A 25,030-nucleotide genomic window follows, 5' to 3' on the forward strand; every position below is an offset into this window, starting at 1 on the left:
ACACCCCAAAATCAACTACTCTAAATTCAATTCAATTTAGAATATTAGCAAATACGAACCAAAATAAACAAATAACACATAAACAAACACAATAAGTCAATAGCATATAATACAAAACTATAAATACTAACCAAAATAAACAAATACATAATCACTAATGGTAATACACATAAACAAACACAACAAGTCAATAACATATAATAGAAAACTATAAATACCAACTAAAATAAACAAATACATAATCACTAATACACATAAACAAACACAATAAGTCAATAACGTAAAATAAAAAACTACAAATACCAACTAAAATAAACAAATACATAATCAAATGTTCAACAAAAAACATTCTTGGGCAGCAAATGTTCATCCCACAGTGGAGGTGATAAAATCTCTTGATTCCACAGTCCCAGGATTAGTTAATGACACATCAAGATCATCATCCGAATCATCATTCACATCATCATCTACAAAACAATGATCAACTACAAATATTAATAAATGTAAACAATAAAATATATGAAATATTATGTTAACATATTACCTGTAATCTCATATCCATATAGCCAAGTTCGAGTGCATATCAAAAATTCTGCATTTTTTGGTCGAAGTGAGCTTCGATATTTGTTGAGCACTTTACTATCAATACTAAAAGCGGACTCCGAAGCAACGGATGTTATTGGTATTGCCATGATATCACGAGCCATCATGGCAAGTACCAGATAACGATCACGATTGTTCTTCCAATGATCGAACATATCCAAATTCTGATACTTGACTTGATCAAAAATCATCTCTTCCAAATAAAGATCTAATTCAGATTTCTTAGTGGAAATGAAATCACTCTCATAGTTGTCAAAATCCTGCACCATTTAAACAGTTAAGTGTCAAAAGTTAAAATTAAACAATAAACAATAATTTATTTATCATAAGAATATAAAAACTAAAAAGTATGGTGACTTAAAGAAGAATGATCTACACGCCTACTAAGAGTAGGACCACTCGTAGGAGAAACAATTAAAGGTGAGGCAGGAACTTCTTTGGAACATTGAGCCTCGTAAGCTTGAAAAAGTTTTTGCAAGTTATTCTTAACAACCTCCAACTTCCTTGTGGCAGTAGTTAAATCATAAACTTTCTTGAAAGCATACTCCACAAACTGAAACTTGAGACATGGGTCAAGAATAATTGCAATCATCAACACAAGACTACAAGAATCCCAATATTTTGTAAATTTTGAGATCATTTGTTCCACCATGCTCCTAACTTCTTCATCCTCACTCATCCTCTCTTCAATTAAATGCAATTGAATTTTCCACACACATTTCAGGTACAAGTTTGCTGTAAGATATTTGGAACCCGAGAATAAAGTCGTAATATCATAAAATGGTTCCAAGAACTTGCATATCCTCCCCCCCTATCCCATTCGTCATCTAATGGACAAAATTTATAACTAAGATCTGTTGTTGATAAGGCCACAAACACAAGAAGATATATTAACGTCGTTTCAAGCATTAAAAATGTTGAATTCCATCTAGTGGAAACATCCAATCTCAACCCCATTGAGCTTTTCACTCCCATTTGTATAGCAAGTTCTCCAAACTTCATTCTTCTAACCTCAGATGCTTTAATATATTTCACACTATCTCAAATCTTATTTAAAGCGACACTAGTAGATTTTAACCCTTCTTGAACAATAAGATTCAAGATATGTGTAGAATATCGCACATGGAAAAATTCACCCCTACATAACAAAGCATTCTGCACACAAAGCTGGTTCCTTAAGATATCCTTCATCCTATCATTACTACTTTCATTATCCAAAGTAATTGAGAAAAATTTCTTTTCAATTCCCCACTCTTACAAGAAATTCATAATATTATCTGTCAAAACAACCCCTGAGTGAGGAGGAGGAATATGGCAAAAGTTCAGTATTTTACTTTGTAACTCCCAATCCTCATCTATATAATGAGCTGTCAAATAAATATATCTCTCAGTTGTACTAGAAGTCTAGCATATTCTACTAGTAAGCCTCCCTAATTCAAGCTTAGTTTTTTGCTTCATTCTTTCATATATTTTTAAGCAATCCGCCTTAGCGGTGTTCCTAGAATAATGCTTAAGCTCCTTACACACATACGAAAAGACTTTCCCAGTTCCTTGATTCTCCACACATGAATATGGATAATTATGTTGAATAATTGATAAGGTCATATATTCATTATAAGTCTCTTAACTAATCATTCTACTTTGCAATCTATGATCATGATCAATCAATAATTGCCCTACATCATGGTTGCCACATTTTGGACAATCTCCCATATGACACTTTAAATTTTTAGTCCCATGTGTGGCACTACCATATGCACAAATTTTATTGTATGCCTTACATCTAGCCCTCTCATTCTTATTCTCATCAACATATGTCTCAAAGTAATTCTAAATTTCTGATATTTTACGTTTATTTCTAGAACTAGTTGCAAGAATACTAGAATTAGAAGGAGGTGGCATTACCGTAGAAGCATTGTCACTTGCTCTTACGTTAACCATATCCGTATCTATAGTTTCAGAATCCGCCATGTCAATGCTTGAGATTACCAAAAAAAAAAAATATTAGTGATGTATGATATAAGATTTAACAATTTAACATGATTCGTAAAGTCTGCGTCTATAGACAAAAGAAAATTCCAAAATATAGAAAAATTATACCCGCAAGAGCAATTGTGTAAGACTAGATATACTAAAACATTATAAGATTATTAACACTAACATTATACGATAATGATCAATATGACAGTATCTTTATCATGATTAGGTGACATGTGAAGAATGAAAAAAGATTGAAAGATGGAGTAGGCAGTACGTCACCAACACAAAGCAAGTGGGTGGAGCTAGATATTCTGCAAGCAGGTGTAGCGACAAGCAGTTACTTCTATTTGAGTTAGTGATGCATTGTTATTATAGATTAGTTTAAAGGTCTAAGATAGTGCAAGGAAAAGTTCAGTTTGGGGTGCAATGAATCTGTACATCATGACAATTGCAATCACCAAGGCCTTTCCCTTTCTTATTAGCAAATTTAATTTAAATATGATTGGTGGAGCTGCATCAGCTAATTAAGCTACGTTCTAAGTCAAAAGCATAATCTTTTGGGATCATATTCTTGCTTGGAGGCTTTAACCAAACATTGTTTTCATTTACATTCAATTAATAAAATCCAATTTTCAGTTCAGTTATGGGGTCTTCATTCTAAGTTAAGATAAGGGGAATTGGAGCTTTTCTGGTTCATGTTCACTGGAGGAGAGAAAGGCGTTGGCAAATTTGCTAATATGATAGGTTGCAGTCAAGGGCAAAGACATTTCAGGATTATTCAAATAATAAGAGGAGAAAACTAAGCATCATTAATTGTTGGTATACCAATAACTCTGTTAGAATTACCCAGTTCTAGTATTCAAATAAAATCAATTGTTTTCATTTAGCTAATTTAAACTAATTAGTCCATACCCTTTACCAAAAACACAAATTCCCAGAAAAATTATCCAATAAATTCTCACTCTAAGTCATCAAACTTCAAAAAGATGAGCAAAAACAAAGCTCTAAAACATGATTTACAGTAAGAAATCATTAGTAAACTTGAACAATTAGTCCATACCCTTTACCAACAAGAGATACCGGTAGCCTTCACTTGGAGGAGCAAAACAAAAGCAGGACGGGTATTCACTCTTTGGATAATCTCTGTGAAGCTCTTATCTTGAAAACATAGACGATAAATCGACAATGAGTGAGTGTGTGATGGTGGAGGTGTGATGGACTCAAAATACAATATTCAGTAAAAAGTAAAAACTCACTGATCTGCAATGGTGGAGGTGTGAGAGAGGAGATGTTGACGGCGATGGTGATGGTGATGATGTGAGACAGTGAGAGAGGAGAGTTGTGACGGTGAGAGAGAGGAGATGGCGAGTTGGGACGGTGAGAGAGAGGAGATGGCGAGTGGGCGATGGTAAGAGAAAGGATATCAGAGATGGCGACGGTGGGAATTGGGAATCTGGGATGAGAATGAGATGAGAGTTGAGAGTTAGAGTCGAAGTGATTTAGGGATTTCAAATCTCCTTTTTTTTTTTTTTTTTTTTTTACAACAATAAACGATTGCCCGTGGGTTTACCCGTATAACCCGTCAATAATACGGGTCGGGCTGGGTACGAGTCCAACAAAACAGATTCAATACATTAGACATGTATCCTATATTTTTTACCTAGGTACAGGTCGACCCACGGGTCTGGACCCGTTTTGCCAGGTCTAACAAACATGCGACAAACTAAATGTTGTCGTAATAAAGTAAATGACAAATAAATTTCTATCACTATTAAAATTACGAGCAAATAATTTAGTCACTATTTACAATTATGACAAAATCAATTTTGTCATAATATATTATTTTCTCACCATAAAGCTTATCATTTGTTCTTTAAATATAAATCAATTATGACAAAATATTACTTGTAGTGATAAAAAAATGTCTTCTATTGTTACAAATAATTTATCACAATAAACTAGTTTAAAAGTGACAAATTATTATTGTCACAATAAATAATTAAGCTGTGGTACCAAACACTCTTTCGTCACCATACACTTAAGAGTACGAGCTTAATGTGACCAACCTGGTAACCAATACAATTCGTCACATGAACGAAATGGTCACAATTTTGATATTTATAGTGACAAATTATTTTGTTGTGAGAAGCCGAAATTCTTGTAGTGGTTGTACCATCATAGGGCTTCATATTTGAAAAGGTGAATTTGTGTGACATTTCGGCTAAGGCTATGCTATCCACAAAGGGTGAGTCGGCATAGCTATAAGGTAAGCTTTTCTTGGCTAGAGTTGGTACTCTAGGTATGTGCCTCAGCATGACTTCCATGCTAGCTAGCTTCTTAGCCAATACTTGCTCAAGGGGTGATGCGGTTGATAACATGTCTGCATTGATGGTGTGGTGGTGAAGGTGTTGTCCACTTGGCATGCTAGGATGAGCTGAGTTGACAGGTAAGTTATGGAGGTTATGACCAGCATAGAGAGTTACTTGGGAGTTGGGGTCTCCACTTATCCTTTCTAGAGGAGTGGAGTCGAGTGTAACCGTTCATGTGTTTCGACCAACATGGATGTTGAGGAGGGTAGTTTGAGGGCCACTCGACCTATGAGGATGAGTGGAGTCGAGTGGTGCTTGGTGGGTGTAAAGGTGTCCACTCAATCCATAAGGATGAGCCGAGCCGAGCTGATGGAGCTTGGTGATAGCCTGATAGGGTATGTCACTCACATTCACATGGATGGGGTGGTTGATGGTGATGAATGTTTGTAGTTTCTGGTTTAGGATTATTTGAGCGACTAGATCAAGGGTGAGTGATGGGTCAACTGAGAGGGGTCATGTTTGCATGGCTAGGTCAGATGTGTTTATTGTGTTTGGAGTTGAGCCATCCATTAAGGATTACTAGAGATGGGAAGATTGAAAGTCTGAAGCCCAAGATCTGGGTTTGGGGGGTCATTAGAGGTTGCATGAAGTTCACTAGGATGTGAAAGCAATTCTATGGCACCTGGTTGAATGGGAAATCAAGAAAGTAAATTTGGGTTACCTTTTCTCGTAGTGTTTGGTTCTCAGCCCGAATGTTGCATTCTCAGCTTCTAATGCTGTGACCTTGTCCAAGTGTTGTTGCATTAACACAATAAAAGCCTCAGCCTTAGCTACGAGTGTTGCTGCATTAACACGGTTTGTGCTTTCAGCCATGACATGATTCTTTATAAAGCGGATTGTTGAGGGAAGGTTGATTGTCAGAGGCCCCACGGTGAGCGCCAAACTGTAGATGGTAAAAATCTACGGTTACGAAAAAGGACTGATCCTGTGAGGTTGAGGCCACTGACGATTTACTGAACTTGCACATACAAATAAACAAGCGCAAAGCTTACGTAAAACACCGGTGTGGTGTCTATCGTAGGCATTCCGACGCTCAAGTTAGCAAGGCTGAAAGAGGCTATTTAGTGAGGGCTAAGGGAAGGAAGGGTTGCCAAAATCTGATCGAAGACTAGAGCTACGACGAAGGTGTATAGTTCTTAGGAGCAAGAATTTAAGAGCTAGTAGGTGGTATTGAATAATGGATGCTTAATAAGAGGCAATACCTCTGCTTATATAGTGGACATAGGATCTTCAAATCCTAGTAGAACTCTGAGTCCATAACAGTTGATTTCTAGTAAATAGGAAAGACTTGATTTACTTACCTTCGTAGGAGTAAGAGTCTTAATTCATACAAGATTCAGGATCTTAGATGAATTAGGATGTAGATGAAAATAGGAAGTGGATGAAGTAGGGTTTAAGTAGAACTCTAGGTTCTTGGAATGATCTTAGATAGATGGGCCTGGACCTAAGTGGACTAGTGATGACGCCCAATTGGTGGCAAGGCCTTAATGTTTTGAGAATCTTGTTGGTTAATTGTCTGGTTGGTGAAATGGGCTGGCCCATAATATGGATCTTAGTGTAGGCCCAACCGGAATTAGGCCATGGCCTTGGGACAACATACTGATTGTTCCTTATGAATGATCATTCCTTATGAATGGAACAGTCATTCCTTATGAATGGAACAGTCATGGTCCTTCGTCCCTAAGAAATAATCATTTGTCTCTAAAGAATGGTCATTCATGTTTAGTCAAAATTATCAATTGACGTGATAATGTCAACTCTGCTACCACATTAGGGTTATAAGAGAACATTATAAGATTGAGTTGTAAACGTAGTATTTTTTAATATCAAAATACCATCATTATTTCAAAACCTGAGGGGCAAAGTGGGGAAAACAACATTATTTTGATAGAAAGATATAGTGTGGGAAGTTGGTTAATTATGTAAAACCCCCAAGTTTTGGTCAATTTTTAATTTTTAATATCCCTATTAAAAAATTATAAACAAATTCAATATAAACTTTTTCTTTCTTTCCTTTTTTGTTCTAGAACGTTTAACTTCCGAATTTTATTACAAATCTTCCATACTATTAACTTCTTGAACGAATAAGATCCACTACTTATAGACCATTTAATAATGTTACTCTTAATATGTTAATCCTTGGATTGAAGTACGGCATAACTTTGCACTATACGCCCATAACTTTTTAAACCACAGTTTGCATTTAAAATTGAATCGACTGCGCAAGTGCGCATATTAATGCAAAAAAATTCAATGAGATAAGCGCATTAATATTGTCTAACCACTAAAATTCTTTACTTATTTATATACTTTCATAATTTAACTAATAATTTGCTAGTTCGGCGCTAAGAATTATTTATGAATTCATTAACTACTGTTGATTATTTCGTTAATGGTGCAAGCCAGGTCTGCATGGATGAGTATAGAGCTGGCAATGGCGTAGTTTTTTCAAAGGAGAGGAGACTAATCACTACTCCATTAATTATAAAGGTTTCACGGGATCTTGTTTTGTGTGGCTAAGACTTTTACTTAACGTTACACCAATCATATATCACCAAAAGTATAAACCTCAATAGTAATCACGTGAACCATTTACCGGTTCTTATACATTCTTGTTCTCTTCAGTTTGATGGTGCTATCCGCAAATGGGTTTGGTCTATCTTTTACTTTTACTGAGTTTGAACTGCGTTCATGGCGGTGGTATTCCTACAACACTTGAAGGACCCTTCAAGCCAGTCACTGCCCCTCTTGACAAGAGCTTCAGTGGAAACGTCACTGACTTGCCTGATGTTCCAAGCAATGTTGAAGGTTTTCAGCCTCAGCAAATCTTTGTTTCACTCTCTAATAACTACGATTCTGTTTGGATTTCTTGGATCACAGGTCTCTTTCTTTGCTTCTTTCATTCCTTGTTTATATAATTTCCTTGATTATGCTAGAATTCATGGCTCAATAGATCATGAAGTTTTGTTTAGTTTCGCTTTGAGTGCCTTGTATATTACTAAAATGATGGGTTACAGTTTGAAATTTCCGGCTCATTTGATACTGAAATATGTAAACGTGAAGTTGCATTGATAGAAACCCAGTAATGTTCCTGAGGTTCTTTTTAGTTTGAAGTTCTGCTACATAAGCAAATAAGCAACTGACATGCTAGAAAAAGAAGTGATCCAAGTGGTGACTGATCATGTGTTAAAGTAAATTTTGGGGAGGTGGTTAAAGTTGAAAAACAAAATTTAAAAATTGGGTCTGGTTTCAGAGTTTACTGTAAATTGAGGCATCCTTGGTTTAATATACTGTTGTTAATTTAGTGAAACAGTACTTGGACGGATAAGAAAGGATTTTCAGTCCTTGAATTACTCTAGAAGTAGTGTGATTGTCTATTGCTTATTTTTTATTTTAGAACTTTGTCATTTTAACTGTAAGTGTGAGTGAAGAAGTTGATTAGGTTTGAAGAAGTTGTCTTGATTCAGTGATTTTAAGTTATTCAATCTGAAAGAATATTGATAACCACATACCCTCTTATTTTAATTGTGTTAAGAAATGGGCATGATTAATGGAGCCTTTGTGAAAGGACTTCAGTTAGCCTTTATTTAATGTTGATGAATTCTATGTAACTTCTTTTTTCAGCCTGGTAATTGATATTATATGGACTAAATTTTCAGGGGAATTCCAAATTGGTTATGATATACAACCATTAGATCCTGAATGGGTACAAAGCATTGTTCAATTCAGAGTCTTAAGATCACAAGTGACTTATCAGGCAAAGGGTTACTCCCTTGTTTACAGTCAAATTTATCCGTACGATGACCTCCAGAAGTACACTTCTGGTATTATACACCACGTTCTTCTCACAGGTATAATCTGATTTCGATTGATATATTTCAGTCTACAGCTATAAAATTTCATCGGTTTGATCATAAGATGTTTATATATTAAATTATTGAATTTGTTTTCAGGAACACGAATTCATGCTAATATTTTACTTCCTCCTTGCCTCTCATAGTTAATTTCAAGATAATCATGCATAAACTACAGTTTGAAAGTGAGTAAGTAAAATGAGTGATGATCGATTGTTGTGTGTGTGGAGTCCCGGGAATAGAAGGGTTATGCTCTGACTCATCTATTTTGATTTTTTCTAGTTAATTTCAGATTGCAATCATCTTTTGCTACAGGTTTGGAGCCCAACACACTGTATGAATATGAATGTGGGGATCCTTCTATATCAGTAATGAGTGATAGCCATTATTTTAGGACTATGCCGGTTTCTAATGCCAGCAGCTACCCCAGCAGAATAGCAGTGGTGGGAGATCTGGGTCTTACCTACAATACGACAACAACAGTCAGTCACTTGTTGAGTAACCATCCTGCTCTTCTTTTGTTGATTGGGGATCTAAGTTATGCAGACCTGTATTTTACGAATGGAACCAACTCATTTCTGCAAAATCCCTTCCGAGAAACATATCAGCCTCGTTGGGATTATTGGGGAAGGTAAAATCACTATTGTTAATACTCTATAAAGTGTTTTCATGCTTTTTCATTTGATCTAGAGCTGTAAGCATCAACAAATTCTCAAGCATAATTCCATTAGTTGTAAAAGAGTTGAAAAGGCAAAAACCAAATAACTTGTTAGAAACTGCTGTCAACAAGATTACAACTTTCACTCAGTGCTTTTAGTTCAGTTTGATCTTGTCATATCCTTTGGATTTGTGAATGATTCCCAGACCAACGTCAGGAATAATTAAGCTAATGGACTCCTTGTGGGGTTGGTGTTTGCAGGTTTATGCAGCCTCTAGTCTCTAATGTTCCAACAATGGTGATTGAAGGGGAACATGAGATAGAACAACAGGCTGATAATTATGCATTTGTAGCATACAGTTACCGGTTTGCATTTCCCTATAAAGAAGGTGGATCATCATCCGCACTCTACTATTCTTTCAATTCAGGCGGTATCCATTTTGTGATGCTAGGTGCTTTCGTTAATTATGACAAATCATGTACGCTCTGCCTTCTTTCCTCTATTTTCCTTGACTTTTTATTATTCATAATCATTTTTTCTTGGCTTATGGAGCCAATTCTTCTTGGCGAGTAATATTACCATTCCTCCATTAAAGATATTCTTTTGGCTGATCATGTTCAGTTACCACATGGTGAGATTCTCCGGTTTCTGTTGCAGCGGATCAATACAATTGGCTGGAAAGAGACTTGGCAGAGGTCGATAGAAAAGTGACTCCATGGCTTGTTGCTGCCTGGCACCGTCCTTGGTATAGCACCTATGTAGCACAATACAGAGAAGCAGAGTGTATGAGAGTGGAGATGGAGGAGTTGCTTTATCATAGTGGTGTTGACATAGTCTTCAATGGACATGTAAGAGTACTTTTGAAACTCTTCTAAGCTCTCTGTTGCAAAATACACTCCTTTCCCCACCCCTGAAACTGTTATTGAATGATATAGTTTGTTATTCTGTATTTTCAGTAAAAGATTAATGCTTGTCTCATTGTTAAGTGTTCAATACCAAATTTGTGAACATGAAAAATAAATGGTTTCTTTCTGCCAGAAATCTTGACAGTGGAAGAAAAAGTTTATAGAGAAAACTCGTTTTCTTTTTCTTACTGTTATTTCTTCATTTCTATTTCCGAAGTAGGCACAATGTTAGCCATTCATTAGTCCAGATATTGGTAATAAAGATAAATCAAAAGACTTGAAAATATGATGCATAGGAGACAGAACTCATTTGCAAGGATTTATTTCAATATGAACAAAAATAGCTTTAGGTTATGGAGCGAGGTTTTATATGGTAACATGTATTGTATATTCTAAGTTCTGGCATTCATGCTATGGCTTATCAAAAAGTAAAAGTACATAAATGAGGTGATAATAACATACAGGTTCATGCTTATGAGAGGTCAAACCGGGTCTACAATTACTCCTTGGATCCATGTGGTCCAGTTTATATCACGGTTGGTGATGGAGGGAATGTAGAAGGCCTGGATGTTGAGCATGCTGATGAACCTGGTAACTGTCCAGATCCAGCATCGACCGCAGATAAATATTTGGGTGGTTTCTGTGCATTCAATTTCACTTCAGGCCCTGCATCAGGGAAGTTCTGCTGGGACCAACAGCCAGATTATAGTGCATACAGAGAAAGTAGCTTTGGCCATGGGATTCTGGAGGTATTTTTCTCTCTTATCACACTCAGAAAATTTAGATCATAGTCTTCCACAGCTAGTGAATAAATGCATAAAAATTTATTACACTTAAAATCTAAATATATTAAAATGTGCAGATTGTTGATGTCAAACAGCAAACTTATCGGCATTACTGTGGCTTGCAGGTGAAGAATGAGACTCATGCTTTGTGGACTTGGCACCGCAATCAGGAGTACTACGAGAATGCTGGTGATATAATTTATATAGTAAGGGAACCAAATAGATGCCCAGTTTCACCAAAATAATCAATACCACCATAATCAGCTGAAACACTCAACTTCTGACAAAATATTTTCATTGTGACTTGAAGATGCAAACATGATCACCTTATCAGGAGTACCAAGGAGCCTTCACACATGGGATCATATTATTGTAGTTACAACATTTGAGACAATAGGCTATTGATAATACTTTGCATTACATGATGAATAAAATTGATTGATTCCAAATATGAAGGCTGATTTTAGTATGTGCTTGTGATAATAGATGTTGTAAGCTGTGAGTAATTTTACGAGTTTAAAAATGCTTTAGCCAGTTTCTTTAAACTGGTGTGTAACTGTAAGGCCATTTCTTTAACCAAAATATTTTAGTAATTTTTCGGTATGAATGAGGGTGTAAAACATAAAAGCGGAGTGTCAAAAAAATAAACAATCAAAAGCAAGTTTAATAATTTAGTATAGAATTAAAGTTGTGATTATTAAAATCATTAAATAGTGGGATTTCTTTACCCCAATTATAGGATGCAAATAAGGCCTCTCTTTGTACTTTCCTTCTTTTATAATTCTCTTTACAATTGGGCTCGGACCCCTACTTTCTTGGCCTACATAATTCAAACCCAGATTTTGCTCCTACATGAATGATGAACCTGAATCCTATTAACACCATGCATAACTTATGAATTTCAGAATTTGATTATTGTCCTTTATTTAGCATTAGTCTCTTGGTGAATTAAATCAAAGTTATATTGGATAGCCTTTTTAACATATAGACTAGTTCAACCAACCCTTGGGTGTATTACTCAAGAGGTCTTGAGTTTGATTCCTTTCAATTGCTAATAAGGATATCCACCAGAGGATTACCTAGTAGTTAACTTTAGGACTCCGGACGATTGTTGAAGTGCGTACAAAGACTTAGGTATCCTCAGTTACCAAAAAAAAAAGCCATAAGAGGATTACTTAGTCGTTAACTTTAAAGCCTTAGAGGATTAGTTGAGGTGTGTGCAAGCTAACTCGGACACCTCTACCCAAAAAAAAAAAAAAAAAAACCATATAGATTAGTTCTCGCCGTATAATTATTTAAATATAATTGTATACATTATAGTCCCTTAGAAATTGAAAATTAAAGTTCCACAAACTTTGTTGATTAATTTGTTGGAATTCGGAGATTTTATATGAATATACAGGATTGTATTATCGATGGGTGTTACCCAAAGATGAAGATGCACAAAAGGCAAAGGCTAGAGGATTATTCTCCCAACAATTATTCCATGTTGATGACAAGGTTGCAACTCAATCCACAGACAGTTTCGGTTGATTGGTTAGGCCACTTTGACTGTAATTAATGTGAGAAAGAAACGAGTTTAATAGAGAAGCAATTAGATGACAATTATAAAGGATTTTATTTTTATATATATAAATTTAATCGGGTATATTTAAAAGAAAAGACATATATAGTTTATTATAAGAGAAAGTCTATAGTACAGTATTTTAAAACCTGGCATGCTCTGGCTGGTTTAATCAGGATCCAGAAGCTTCATCGGGTTGGGTTACTAATTTTCATATTTACCTAAAATACTAGAATTTAGGATGATGATCAACCAACAATTGAAAGTTGGGATATTTGGGTTCTTAAAGAGAAAGTGTCAATGAGTACAATAATGATGACGAAGTTGATTATCGATGAATGAATTGACTGAAAATTAAAAAAAAAAAAAAATCAAGTAGTGGTAACAACCGACTTTTGCCCGTGATTGGCTATTTTAACTATTTCTAACACCACACGTTATTGTTAGAAATACAATTCTTTTTAACTATTTTAAACTCCTCGTACGAGCTAGGAGAGATAAAAGGTACTTATGCAATTTAACTTCTCGTAAGGGGCATTTATGACATAACAGACAAAAGCAAAAAAAAAAAAAAAAAAATTCACATGCTTTACTATTTGAGGTTATAAATACTCACTAACACTTCGTCTAAGATATTATTTGAAAAATGAAAGCGCAAATAAACATCTCATCCAATATTTTGCTTAACATCTGCAAACACCCAATAATACATCATCCTTTGTATCAGTAAGAAGACGCTCAATAATGGCTCAAGAAATGAAACAGTCTGCCATTCTTTTGACCTCGTTAACGAAATTTTTATTCTTTCTCAGCTCTTCCCAATTGCGACATGCGAATCAAGGCTCATCCTCTCGAATGAATCAAAACTGAACAAATGGCTTGACTATAACATCGAAAAATTCAAGGAAGGGAATGGTAAGTTAAACCAAACAGGGTATAAGCTAAATCAGATGGAATCCAACTTGGACGGAGCTTTGTCCACGGCAGAGGCTGGTGTTAAGGTTATAAATGTCAAGAAAGATGTAGCGGAAATTTTCGAACGATGAGTGATGCAATAAACAGCATTCCGATGTCGAATGCAAATAGAGTGGTTATTAAAATTGGTGGAGCCTCGTATTGGGAGAAGATCACTATTGACAGGTCAAAGCAATTAATAACATTTTATGGGGACCCAAATGACAGGCCGAAGATTTGTTTCGATGGGACAGCGGCTCAGTATTGCACGGTGTACAGTTCTACAATGGCTGTAGAGAGTGATTATTTTGTGGCTGTTAATATTGAATTTGGGGTACGTACCTTTGCTTTTATTATACGTACTCTATTTCACAGTTTCAAAACTTAGCGACAATGTATGAATTATATTTTAGGACTTTAACCTTTTTTCTTTCTTTTGAATATCTTAATGAGACAAGTTGCCATGTTTGCAACCATAACTTACAAAGAGTAGGCGATATAAGCTGAAGTGCATTTGCTAAATTTTAGAGTTCACTAGTAACTACACCTTCATCACTCTATTGTGAATATCTTAAACTTTGTTCTTTGTGTGACCTTTTCTTGTAGAATACGGCTCCAATGCCAGATGGAAAAAGAGAGGGTGCACAAGCAGTCGCCATGAGAATATCTGGAGATAAGGCAGCATTCTACAATTGCAATTTTACAGGTTATCAAGACACACTGTGTGATGATAAAGGCAAACATTTCTTTAAGGACTGTTACATCCAAGGCACCGTTGATTTCATTTTTGGAAATGGCCAATCCCTTTACTTGGTACTTTCACACTGCTCACTATTATTACACTGAGTTATTTTAAAATGTATAGTATGAAACATAAACTTAAGAGATGAAAAAGAAAAAAATATATATATAATTTTTTAAGTAAAGAACATTTTAAGTAATAAAGGAAACAGAGTCTAGGATCTAGCTAGTTAACCGTATCTACAACAGTAAAATGCTTGCACATCAACATATACAAGAAATCACGTTAATCATTTTTGCTACAATTGGAAGCTTAAAACTGGGATGTCGATGCAGGACACCACTATAAGATCAGTTTCAATTGGCATTGGAGTCATCACAGCACACGCTATAGAAAACGAGAGTGAAGAAAGTGGATTCACATTTGTCCATTGTAGCATAATCGATATTGGTAAAACAAAACTTGGTCGAGCGTGGAAGCAGAGACCTAGGGTGATTTTCGCTCGCACATATGTGGACACTGTTGTCAGCAGTACTGAAGGATGGTCTGTTGACATGGGTGACGGTGAGCACAAGTATTCACCTTGATCACCCTTTCCCTTAAAGTTAACAATGATATAAATTCTTGACAACCTAGTGATAAACTATCTTTCTTTTTTGAAAATTTTTGCAGACCTGTTTATTATAGAGAGTACAAGTGTTGGGGACCCAGGCCAAGTTCTTCTTGTCGAGCCAAATTTGCTAGGATGCTATCTGATGAAGAGGCGCAACCGTTTCTGAGCACAACTTTCCTCGATGGAAACAGCTGGATTCTTCCGCCTCCTAAGATGTTGTCGATGCTTGATTTTGACATTAACGACTCGTACGTGCAAAGTACTAAGAGAGTCTTAGAAGTTACACATGATGGATTCATGAGATTCGAATATAGTGCTGAGATTATATATGTTGCAAAAAACATAAACAATAGATAGACAAGAGAGGTTTTTATAGTGGTTCGGATGCTTAATGCAAATCCTACATCCACTGTTATTTTATTATTCTTTGACTATTTCTATGATATTGCTCGTAAGGCATACAAAGATGAAGAAATACTTTGCTTACAAAAAGAAATAATAAAGTTCAAATCTATGCCTAGCTCTCATATGTCCAACCCCCTCTTTTAAGAATGGATGTGCCAATTTATATGCCTTTGAGGTCAATGTAATGAATGTTTTCGTAAGTTGCCTTAACACATGGAGAACTCTCATTCGTCCTTATCTTAAAATGAGATAGGATTGGTATAAAATATCTCTGAGGCGATATGTTTTGAACAACTAGTACACTTTTCTTTAGGGACTTGTTGAGCTGACATCAACGTGATTTTTTAGGCACAACAGAACACCCACACCCCCCGCCCCCCCCCCCCCCCCCCCCCCCCCCCCCCCCCCCCCCCCCAAGTTTTTAGAGTATGTAATTGCACTTCAAAAACTCATGTCTTATATCTGAATGGCTGTCACATTATAGGTTACAGTCTCGAACTAAAGAGCTTGAACTATGTCTGGCGCAATCGGGTGTTGAGAGCTAGGACTGCGATTTGAGAGCTTGGAGCGATCCGAAGCTGAGCGCGATCTGATAACTGATATGAAATGTCCAATAGATGAATTCCTGGGGGCAGCTAACGTCGGAAGCCCAAACACACGGCTTAGAGGCCTTAAACGGATAAACCAATTTAAAACAATCATAACTTTTGATCCGGGAGGAGTTTTGGAACCCGTAAGATATCCACAGAAAGCTTGTTCTGAGCTCTATGTCGTGGCAATATGGGAACCCGGTTGAGGCCATTTTCGGCATGTTTCAAGGCTGTTTTGAGTAGGTCATTTTTGGCATGTTGCAAGGCTGTTTTGCTGTTTTGAGTTTTCTACTTGTTTTTTTTTTACGCTGGCAGATGGTCACGATCTGATAACTGAGAACTGATCGCAATCTGAGAGCTGAGAACACAACCTGAGGTTGTTCGCAATCTCAAAGCGAAGAGTTGATCGCGATTTGAAAGCTAGGAGCTGATCGCGATCTGATAGAAGCTCGACCTGAGAGTCTGAGGCATGTGATCTGAACGATCTGGTGCACGTAATCTTAAGCAAACGAGTGAGCTTATGAGCTTAATCAGAAAGCATAAAGAGCTAGATCAGAGAGTATAAGGAGCTCGATCAGAGAGCATAAAGAGCACGATCGATCTGAGATCATAAGGACCTCGATCAAAAAGCATAAAGAGTTCAATCTAAGATCATAAAGACCTCGATCAGAGAGCATAAAGAGCTCGATCTGAGATTACAAGAAGTTCGATCAGAAAGCACGAAGCTTGATCTGAGAATAGAAGGAGTTCAATCAGAAAGTCTAAAGCTTGATCTGAGAACAGAAGAAGTTCGATCAGAAAGCGCGAAGCTTGATCTGAGAACAGAAGAAGTTCAATTAGAAAGCGCAGAGCTTGATCTAAGAACATAAGAAGTTCGATTAGAAAGCGCGAAGCTTGATCTTAGAACTCAAGATCAGCGATCTAAGCACTCAAAAGCGCAATCTGGCCGCTCAGAAGCGCGATCTAAATTATCTAAACGCGTGATCTCAACGATCTTGAACGCGCGATCTAAATGATTGAGCATGCGATCTGCGATCTGGCCATGAGATCGAGGAACTCTAATACGTGCGATCTGCAATCTGAGAACTCTAATGCATGTGATCTGCGATTTGGCCACGCGATCGGAGAACTCTGATGCATATGATCTGCAATCTGACCACGCTATCTGAGAACTCTGATGCGTACGATCTACGATCTGACCACGTCATCCGAGAGCTCTGATGCCGCCATCCGATAGCTCTGATGCATGCGATCTGTGATTTGGCCATGCGATCGGAGAACTCTGATGCGTGCGATCTGCGATCTGACCAGGTCATTCGAGAACTCTAAGGCGTGCAATCTGCGATCTGACCATGCAATCTGAGAACTCTAATGTGTGCGATCTGATATCTGACCACGCGATCTAGGAACTCTAATGCATGCGATCTGCGATCTGACCACGCGATCCGAGAGCTCTGATGCATGCGATCTGCAATCTGGACATGTGATCTGAGAACTCCGATACGTGTGATCTACAATCTGACCACGCCATCCGAGAACTCTGGTATGTGCGATCTGTGATCTGACCATGCAATCCGAGAGCTCTGATGCGTGCGATCTACGATCTGGACATGCGATCGGAGAACTCTGATACGTGCGATCTGCGATCTGACCACGCCATCCGAGAACTCTGATGCGTACAATCTGCGATCTGACCACGCGATCTTAGAACTCTGATGCGTGCAATCTGAGAACTCTGATGCATGCGATCTGTAATCTGACCACGCGATCTGGGAACTCTAATGCGTGCAATCTAACCACGTGATCCAAGAGCTCTGATGCTTGCGATCTGAGATCTGGACATGCGATTAAAGAACTCTGATATGTGCGATCTGCGATCTGATCACGCCATACGAGAACTCTGATGGGTACAATCTGCGATCTAATCACGCGATCTGAGAACTCTGATGCGTGCGATCTGCAATCTGACCACGCGATCTGGGAACTCTAATGCATGCAATCTGCGATCTGACCAAGCGATCCGAGAGCTCTGATGCGTGCGATCTGCGATATGACCACGCGATCCGAGAGCTCTGATGCGTGCGATCTGCGATCTGGACATACGATCGGAGAACTCTGATACGTGTGATCTACAATCTGACCACGCCATCCGAGGACTCTGATGCGTGCAATCTGCGATCTGACCACGCGATCTGAGAACTCTGATGCGTGCGATCTGCAATCTGACCACGCGATCTGAGAACTCAGATGTGTGAGATCTACGATCTGGCCACGTGATCGGAGAACTCTGATACGTGCGATCTGTGATCTGCCCAAGCCATCGAGGAACTCTAATGCGTGCAATCTCCGATCTGACCACGCCATCGGAGAGCTTGGACAAGTTCGAGACCTGCATGGGCCATCAAACTGTTGATGCTGGATTTTAACACCAACGACTTGCACGTGCAAAATACTAAGCTGGCTTAGAAGTTACACGTGATATGAAAATATGTAGCAAAAGAGGTTTTTATAGTGGTTCAGATGTTTAATGCAAATCCTATATCCACTGTTATTTTATTATTCTCTGACTATTTCTATGATATTGCCCGTATGGCATACAAAGATAAAGAAATACTTTGCTTACAGAGAGAAATAATGAAGCTCAAATCTATGTCTAGCTCTCATATGTCCAACCCCCTCTTTTAAGAAGAGATGTGCCAATTTATACACCTTTGAGGTCAATGTAATGAGTGTTTTTGTAAATTGCCTTGACATATGGAGAGCTCTCATTTGTGCTTATCGTAAAATGAGATAGGTTTGGTATAAAATATCTTTGAGGCGGTATGAGTTTTACAGCTAGTACACTTTATCTTTTAGGCACTTGTTGAACTGACATCAGCGTGACTTTTTAGGCACAATAGGTGTAAACTTATTCATCATTAGATGAATAACAATTGGTATGATATGGGATACGCGTGGACCCTTAAATGAAAGAAGATATTCATTCATATTTTGTGTTCTTATTTAGGAGGAGACTTTATCCAATTATAATACTTGGTTTGATCAGTCGTTGGTAATTATGAGCTTTTCCATATTCCTATGTTAAAACTTTGTATAAATTCTTTCAATCGAATACATCATGACTATTTATTATGCTTAATTAATAAGTTTTATTACATAACGAAAACTCGAATAAATATTCAGACTTAATGAAGAGTGCGCTTAATATGTTGTATTGACCTCAAAGTTATTCTATTCAGTAGTGACAACGGCAATGTTTTTATAAACTTTCATAAAATGTTTTAACTTTTAATTATTTTAATTCAGTCAGGAGTCACTTTGCGAAGCATAAGGATACGAGTATCGCATGGCTCCCTTCCCATCTCTTTGAAGTTTTAAATTTAACTAGTTATGGAAATTGGTCTTTTATATTACCTAATCAATTTAAAGAACAAATAATAAATTTTCTTCATTTGTCTCTAGACCACATTAAATTAACTACCATATTAAGCTCTTGTGGTTCTTTCGTCACCCAAAAATAATTATAGCTAGACGCTCGTGCACTGCGTGACAAACGTATGTTTGTATTTATTCTTAGGTTTAAGGTTTTTTTTTTTTACCTTTGATTTTGATTGAGAAACATATGTCCTCCTAAGGTGTGAACTTATTCATCATTATATACAAGTAAGAACAATGTTTTATTTAAGAGAAATCATACCATAACAATTGGTTTGATATTGGATACGCATGGACCATTAGATGATGGAGGATAATTATTCATATTTTGTATTTTGATTCAAAATTAGGTTTTATCCAATTATAATACTTAGTTTGATAGGTTGTTGTAAAATTCTTCATTCTTATGTCAAAACGTTGTAAAAATTCTTTAAATGGAACATATGTAGCTCTTTCTTACGTTTAATTAAGTTTGTTTTATTACATAATGAAAACTTGACTAAATATTCAAACTTTATGAAGAGATACACACAATATGTTATATTGACCTTTGGAAGCATTTAGTTCAATAAATGTTGTATTATTAGAAATGTTATATTAATGAAAAAATAGATTTCCTTGAAGATTACTAGGAATGTTGTATTAAAATTGTTTGATTAGATTGAAATAAATTAGTGGGTATGTTATTTATATTACTGAATTGCCCTTCTTTTTTAATATTATTGTTATTTGAATTATTTTTTTAAACCCTTACATTTGAGATTTTGCTAAAACACTCTAGCCACAATAAAATTTTAAAAATTAGCCAAACACCCCACCCACCCAAGAGGATTGCCGACCGTTGTCAAAAGTCACTAGAACAATGCATGATTAGCTGGATCTAGCCGATTGTGCACTAATTTGGCCGTTTTCGATTAGATCCATGGCCATTAACGACCAAACCATGGATCTAGCCATGGTTCCGTCTAGATCCAATCGATCTGATCGTTTCTGGCCAAAGTGGATATAGTCGAAAATGGCCAAATCCAAGACCATCTGGCTATTTCCAACCATCGATTTGGCCAGAAACAGCTAAGCCAAATTCGTTCGGTCCCGATGGTTGACAATCCTCTTGGGTGGTTGGGGTGTTATGGCAGGGTTCATGTAAATTGTTTTCAAAAAAAGGGTATTAATGTCCAAAAATTTTATTAACGAGAAGTAAAATTGTAATAAAATTAAGATTATCAAATAATCTTAAAATACCTAAGAAAATAGCGGTATTCAGATTACCAACTATATAACTAATAATAACCATTATTGTTATTGAAAGATTTACTAAAATCTTTTATTACTTAACAATTAAACATGATAATATTAGTGTATAAGATAGCATTACTAAACTAACGAAGGACAACCTCTAACTAAACGCGCTCTTAAAGTTATTTTGAGTAGTGGCAAAGACAATGTTTTTATAAACAGTCATAAAACGTTTAAATTTTAATTATTTTATTCAGCAATCATTCCCGGAAACAGTAAGATACAAGTATCACACTGACACGACTCCCTTCTCATCTCTTTGATGATTTAAACTAATTTAGAGAAACTGGTCTTTTACATTATTAATCAATTTAAAAAATAAATAATAAAGATTCTCTATTTATCTCTAGACCACATAAAGTTATGGGAAACTTTCTTGTGGTTATTTTCATCACCCATAAATCATTGTAAGTGAACGCTCGTGGTGTAACATATATATGTTTGCATTTAAAGAAAGTCTATGGTACCAAGTGGTATTACTTATATTGTACCACCGAACAATGTATGCATGCATACATGCTAATGAATTGATTACTATATTTAACAACTAATAATCACAACTAATTTAAAAACGAAAAAGAGAGAAAATTAAAAGGTGTCATAATTTCACTAGAGGGTAATAATACCTCAGTTTTATCCTAGATTTTTTCTTATTGCAATAGATTTATGAAATAAAACATGGGAACTTACTATAAAACTCTTTCTCAGGAATAGTTTTATATTTATTATGGGAGAACCGGACAAATCTAGAACACTAAATGAGTATTACCACCCTTTAGTAAAACTATGGCACCTTTAGGAGACGTTTGGATCATATAATATTTAATTATGGAGGTATATTATATTAATGAAAAGAAAGATCACTTTGAAGATTTTTTGGAATATTTAGAAAATGTGTTTGGTTAGCTCGAATAAATTGATGAATAATATATTTAGTTGTGAGGATAAATGGATGGGTATATTATATAGATTATTAAATTGCCCTTAATATTAATATAATAGTATTTTTTTATTATTATTTTTTGAATCATTTCTTTAGCCCCCTATATTTGAAATTTTGCTAAAACACCTTAACTATATAAAACTTTAATTTGCAGTAAAATCACCCTCACCCACCCCAAGCCACTGTCGGCAGTCAACAGAATAGTGCACGACTAGCCGTATATGGTCAGGCGTGCGTCGACAAAGCTTAAAATGGTCATGGAACACAAATCCATGGCCAGAAAATAGCTAGATCTATGGCCATTTCATGGCCACATCTTTGGCCGTGAAACAACCATGGAAACGCCAAATCTGGCCGTTTTCGACCATAGATAAATGATCCATGGCCGAAAAAGGCCTTACCGGCGCACGATCGGCTAGATGTCGTCGGTCGTGCACCACTACGATGACTGACGTCGACGATCAGCAGTGGTGAGTCACGGTTGGCAGTGGTCTTGGATGGCTAGGGGTATTTTGTTAACTTTTAAACTTTTTTGTGACTGGGGTGTTTTAGATAATTTCTCAAATGTAGGGGGCTGGGCTAATTGTTATTTGGTAGACATTTGAGGGCAATTGTATCCAAAATGGTTTTTAATTAAGGACAAAATGGGTAGAAAAATCAAATTACTCTGATAATGTTTTAATAACACCCCCTAACAAGGTAATAAGAGTATCCCCACATTACCAATAGTAAACATTATTTATAATAAAATATTACGGTAATATTTTATTACTTACAAACCAAACACATGAATCTTACAAAATAAACGAAAATTATCTATATTATCTTATATACCCCCAATCCAAACGGTCCCTTAAATTAATTGTATTTGGTAGTTATCAAATATAATAACTGCCTTTAATACATGCATTGTATATGATTCCATGTCAATAATACTATGGTGATATCATATACATTTTAAAGAAAACTCTAAAATACAACAAAGTGAATTTTCTCTCTCATGTACCTTTATATTAAGAAAATATTATCTTTACAAAGGCCTATACAAAGAGGACTACAAAGTGAGATGAGAGAAAAAAAAAAAACAAAGAAAGAACAGAAAGAGAGAGAGAGAGAGAAATAATGAAGATTTAGAGTGGTAATTATCTTCGTATACCCCCTTTATATTTGTCTTTATAAGGGTAGCACTTCTCTTATATTAATTAATAACAGTAATTACTAAATGTAATAACTATTTGACATACATGCAATGTCTTTGGATATCTCGTCTACAATATACTGTGATACCATGGACTTTCCCGAGTAACCAGTCGAGTATTTGTGAATGCATAGAATCTCTTGACATTCATGCCACAGACACAAATACATGCAGGAAATCAACTGACGGGAATTAGATTGGACAAATAAATTGAATTACCATCAGTTAATCCACAAATGAGGTTTAGCTTACCCCTCGCTTTGCCTTTCTACCAAAACCAACAAGCCAATTTAAAACTTCCCGACAACCTTTTTCATATCATTAAGAGATCAATAACAAAACTAAAGACCAAATGGATTTTCCAGATACCTTGATGCTACAAACAAAGAAGGCCTCAACTCTTGAACAAAACTGTATAAGCCTCTTCGATCGATCTCCACACTACGTAATGCAACTAGTTCTGGTTTATAGGACTAATATGTTTGACAGTGTCAATGAGAGAACAATCCACAAGGAGACAGGCATTAAAAGTGTAATGGCCATGAATTTTGCAGAAGCTTCGGAGTTGTCTGTGGGGGGCACTGGAGGGCTAAACCCGGAATTACCACCATTATTATCTAGGGGCATTGTAGTCGGTGTTGTTGGCATGTTCGGGTTGTTCGTGGTGGTTGTTGTGGGTGCCGACCCTTGTGACGTATTGCCTCCGGCGGTGCTGAAAATTTGCAAGATTCAGTTGTTAGCCCTCTGAGACTTTAGCAGAGTTCTTGAACGAGAAACATATAGCAAGGACCTATACTTCCATCATTTTTAAGAAAACATAAATCTCCATTTCAAATTAATTTAACTAATACATTTTATCCTCGTCTTCACTTACACTAAAGAATATTAACCAAACTAATAAACACGCAAATGAATGCACATACCCACAACAAACAATCTTTTGTATGGTTTGATAAATAAACACATCATTCAACGGGATTTGACTACTACAGTCAGCGAAATTCTTCTAGCATCAATTTCGTAATATCAATAGACTTGGTAAATTGAGTAACGAACTTGTGAACAATATATATGAGTTAACTGTAAAGTAAAATGTGATTCTTATATATTCCTTATCGTTGAATATCACGAGTCTCATTTTAAGCACCTATAGTGGAATTTTATTTTTCTCCTAAATGAAAACCAAGTGTGGCCATACAGCTTCTTAGGCAAGACATTGCGTTTCAGCCCATAATAGGGGGGTAAAGCTTGTGCCAGGTGGTAAGGAAAAGTTACAACAAAAGTGGGAGTAGGACCAGCAGCAGAGGTCTCTAGATTATTAAGAGTATAAATCTCCAAGCTCCTACCAGCCGTAAAGGCACCAAATCAGTGGATGCATCTACCAAAACTATCGACAAAATAAATGTGGCCCATACTAGAGTCTTATAATTTCTAGGTTCATTTCTTTGGTTTGACTACAGTTATACTGCACTAATACTAATGTAGGATGATATGATTGATAAACTGAAAACTAAAAAGTAACCTAAAAAATTTCAAAGTTTTATTACATAATGAAAACTCGACTAAATATTCGGACTTAATGAAGAGATGTGCTTAATATGTTATATTGACCTCAAAGTGATACTATTTAGTAGTGGCAACGGTAATATTTTTATAAACTTTCATAAAATGTTTAACTTTTAATTATTTTATTCAAGAGTCACTTTGGGAAGCATGAAGATACGAGTATCGCATGGCTCCTTTCCCATCTCTTTGAAGTTTTAAATTTAACTAAGTTATGGAAATTGGTCTTTTATATTACCTAAACAATTTAAAGAACAAATAATAAATTTTCTATATTTGTCTCTGACCGCATTAAATTAACTACCATATTAAGCCATGGGAAACTTTCTTGTGGTTCTTTCATAGCCCATAAATAACTGTACCTAGATTCTCTTGCACTGCGCAACAAACATATGTTTGTATTTATTCTTAGGTTTAAGTTTTTTTTACCTTTGATTTTGATTGAGAAACATATTAGGAGCGAACTTATTCATCATTATATACAAGTAAGAAGAATGTTATAAAATTATTCATTCTTATGTCAAAACTTTGTAAAAATTCTTTAAATTGATTATATCACAACTCTTTCTTAT

The 25,030-nt window shown here is 36.1% G+C and overlaps 1 protein-coding gene and 1 pseudogene across 1 annotated transcript; both read left to right on the forward strand.

Moving 5' to 3' along the window:
* Nucleotides 1-7,597: 7,597 nt before the first annotated feature.
* On the forward strand, nucleotides 7,598-11,606 carry LOC116122143 (purple acid phosphatase 15-like). The gene is made up of 7 exons (XM_031408047.1): nucleotides 7,598-7,832; nucleotides 8,612-8,803; nucleotides 9,122-9,437; nucleotides 9,726-9,943; nucleotides 10,123-10,313; nucleotides 10,835-11,119; nucleotides 11,281-11,606. Exons 1-7 carry the CDS (start codon nucleotides 7,598-7,600, stop codon nucleotides 11,398-11,400), a joined length of 1,557 nt encoding a protein of 518 aa, XP_031263907.1. The 3' UTR covers nucleotides 11,401-11,606.
* A 2,063-nt stretch (nucleotides 11,607-13,669) lies between these two features.
* Nucleotides 13,670-23,643, forward strand: LOC116122184 (annotated as a pseudogene).
* Nucleotides 23,644-25,030: the final 1,387 nt, after the last annotated feature.

Source organism: Pistacia vera, unplaced genomic scaffold, assembly GCF_008641045.1.
Source record: "Pistacia vera cultivar Batoury unplaced genomic scaffold, PisVer_v2 Contig132, whole genome shotgun sequence".
NCBI classification, from domain to species: domain Eukaryota; kingdom Viridiplantae; phylum Streptophyta; class Magnoliopsida; order Sapindales; family Anacardiaceae; genus Pistacia; species Pistacia vera.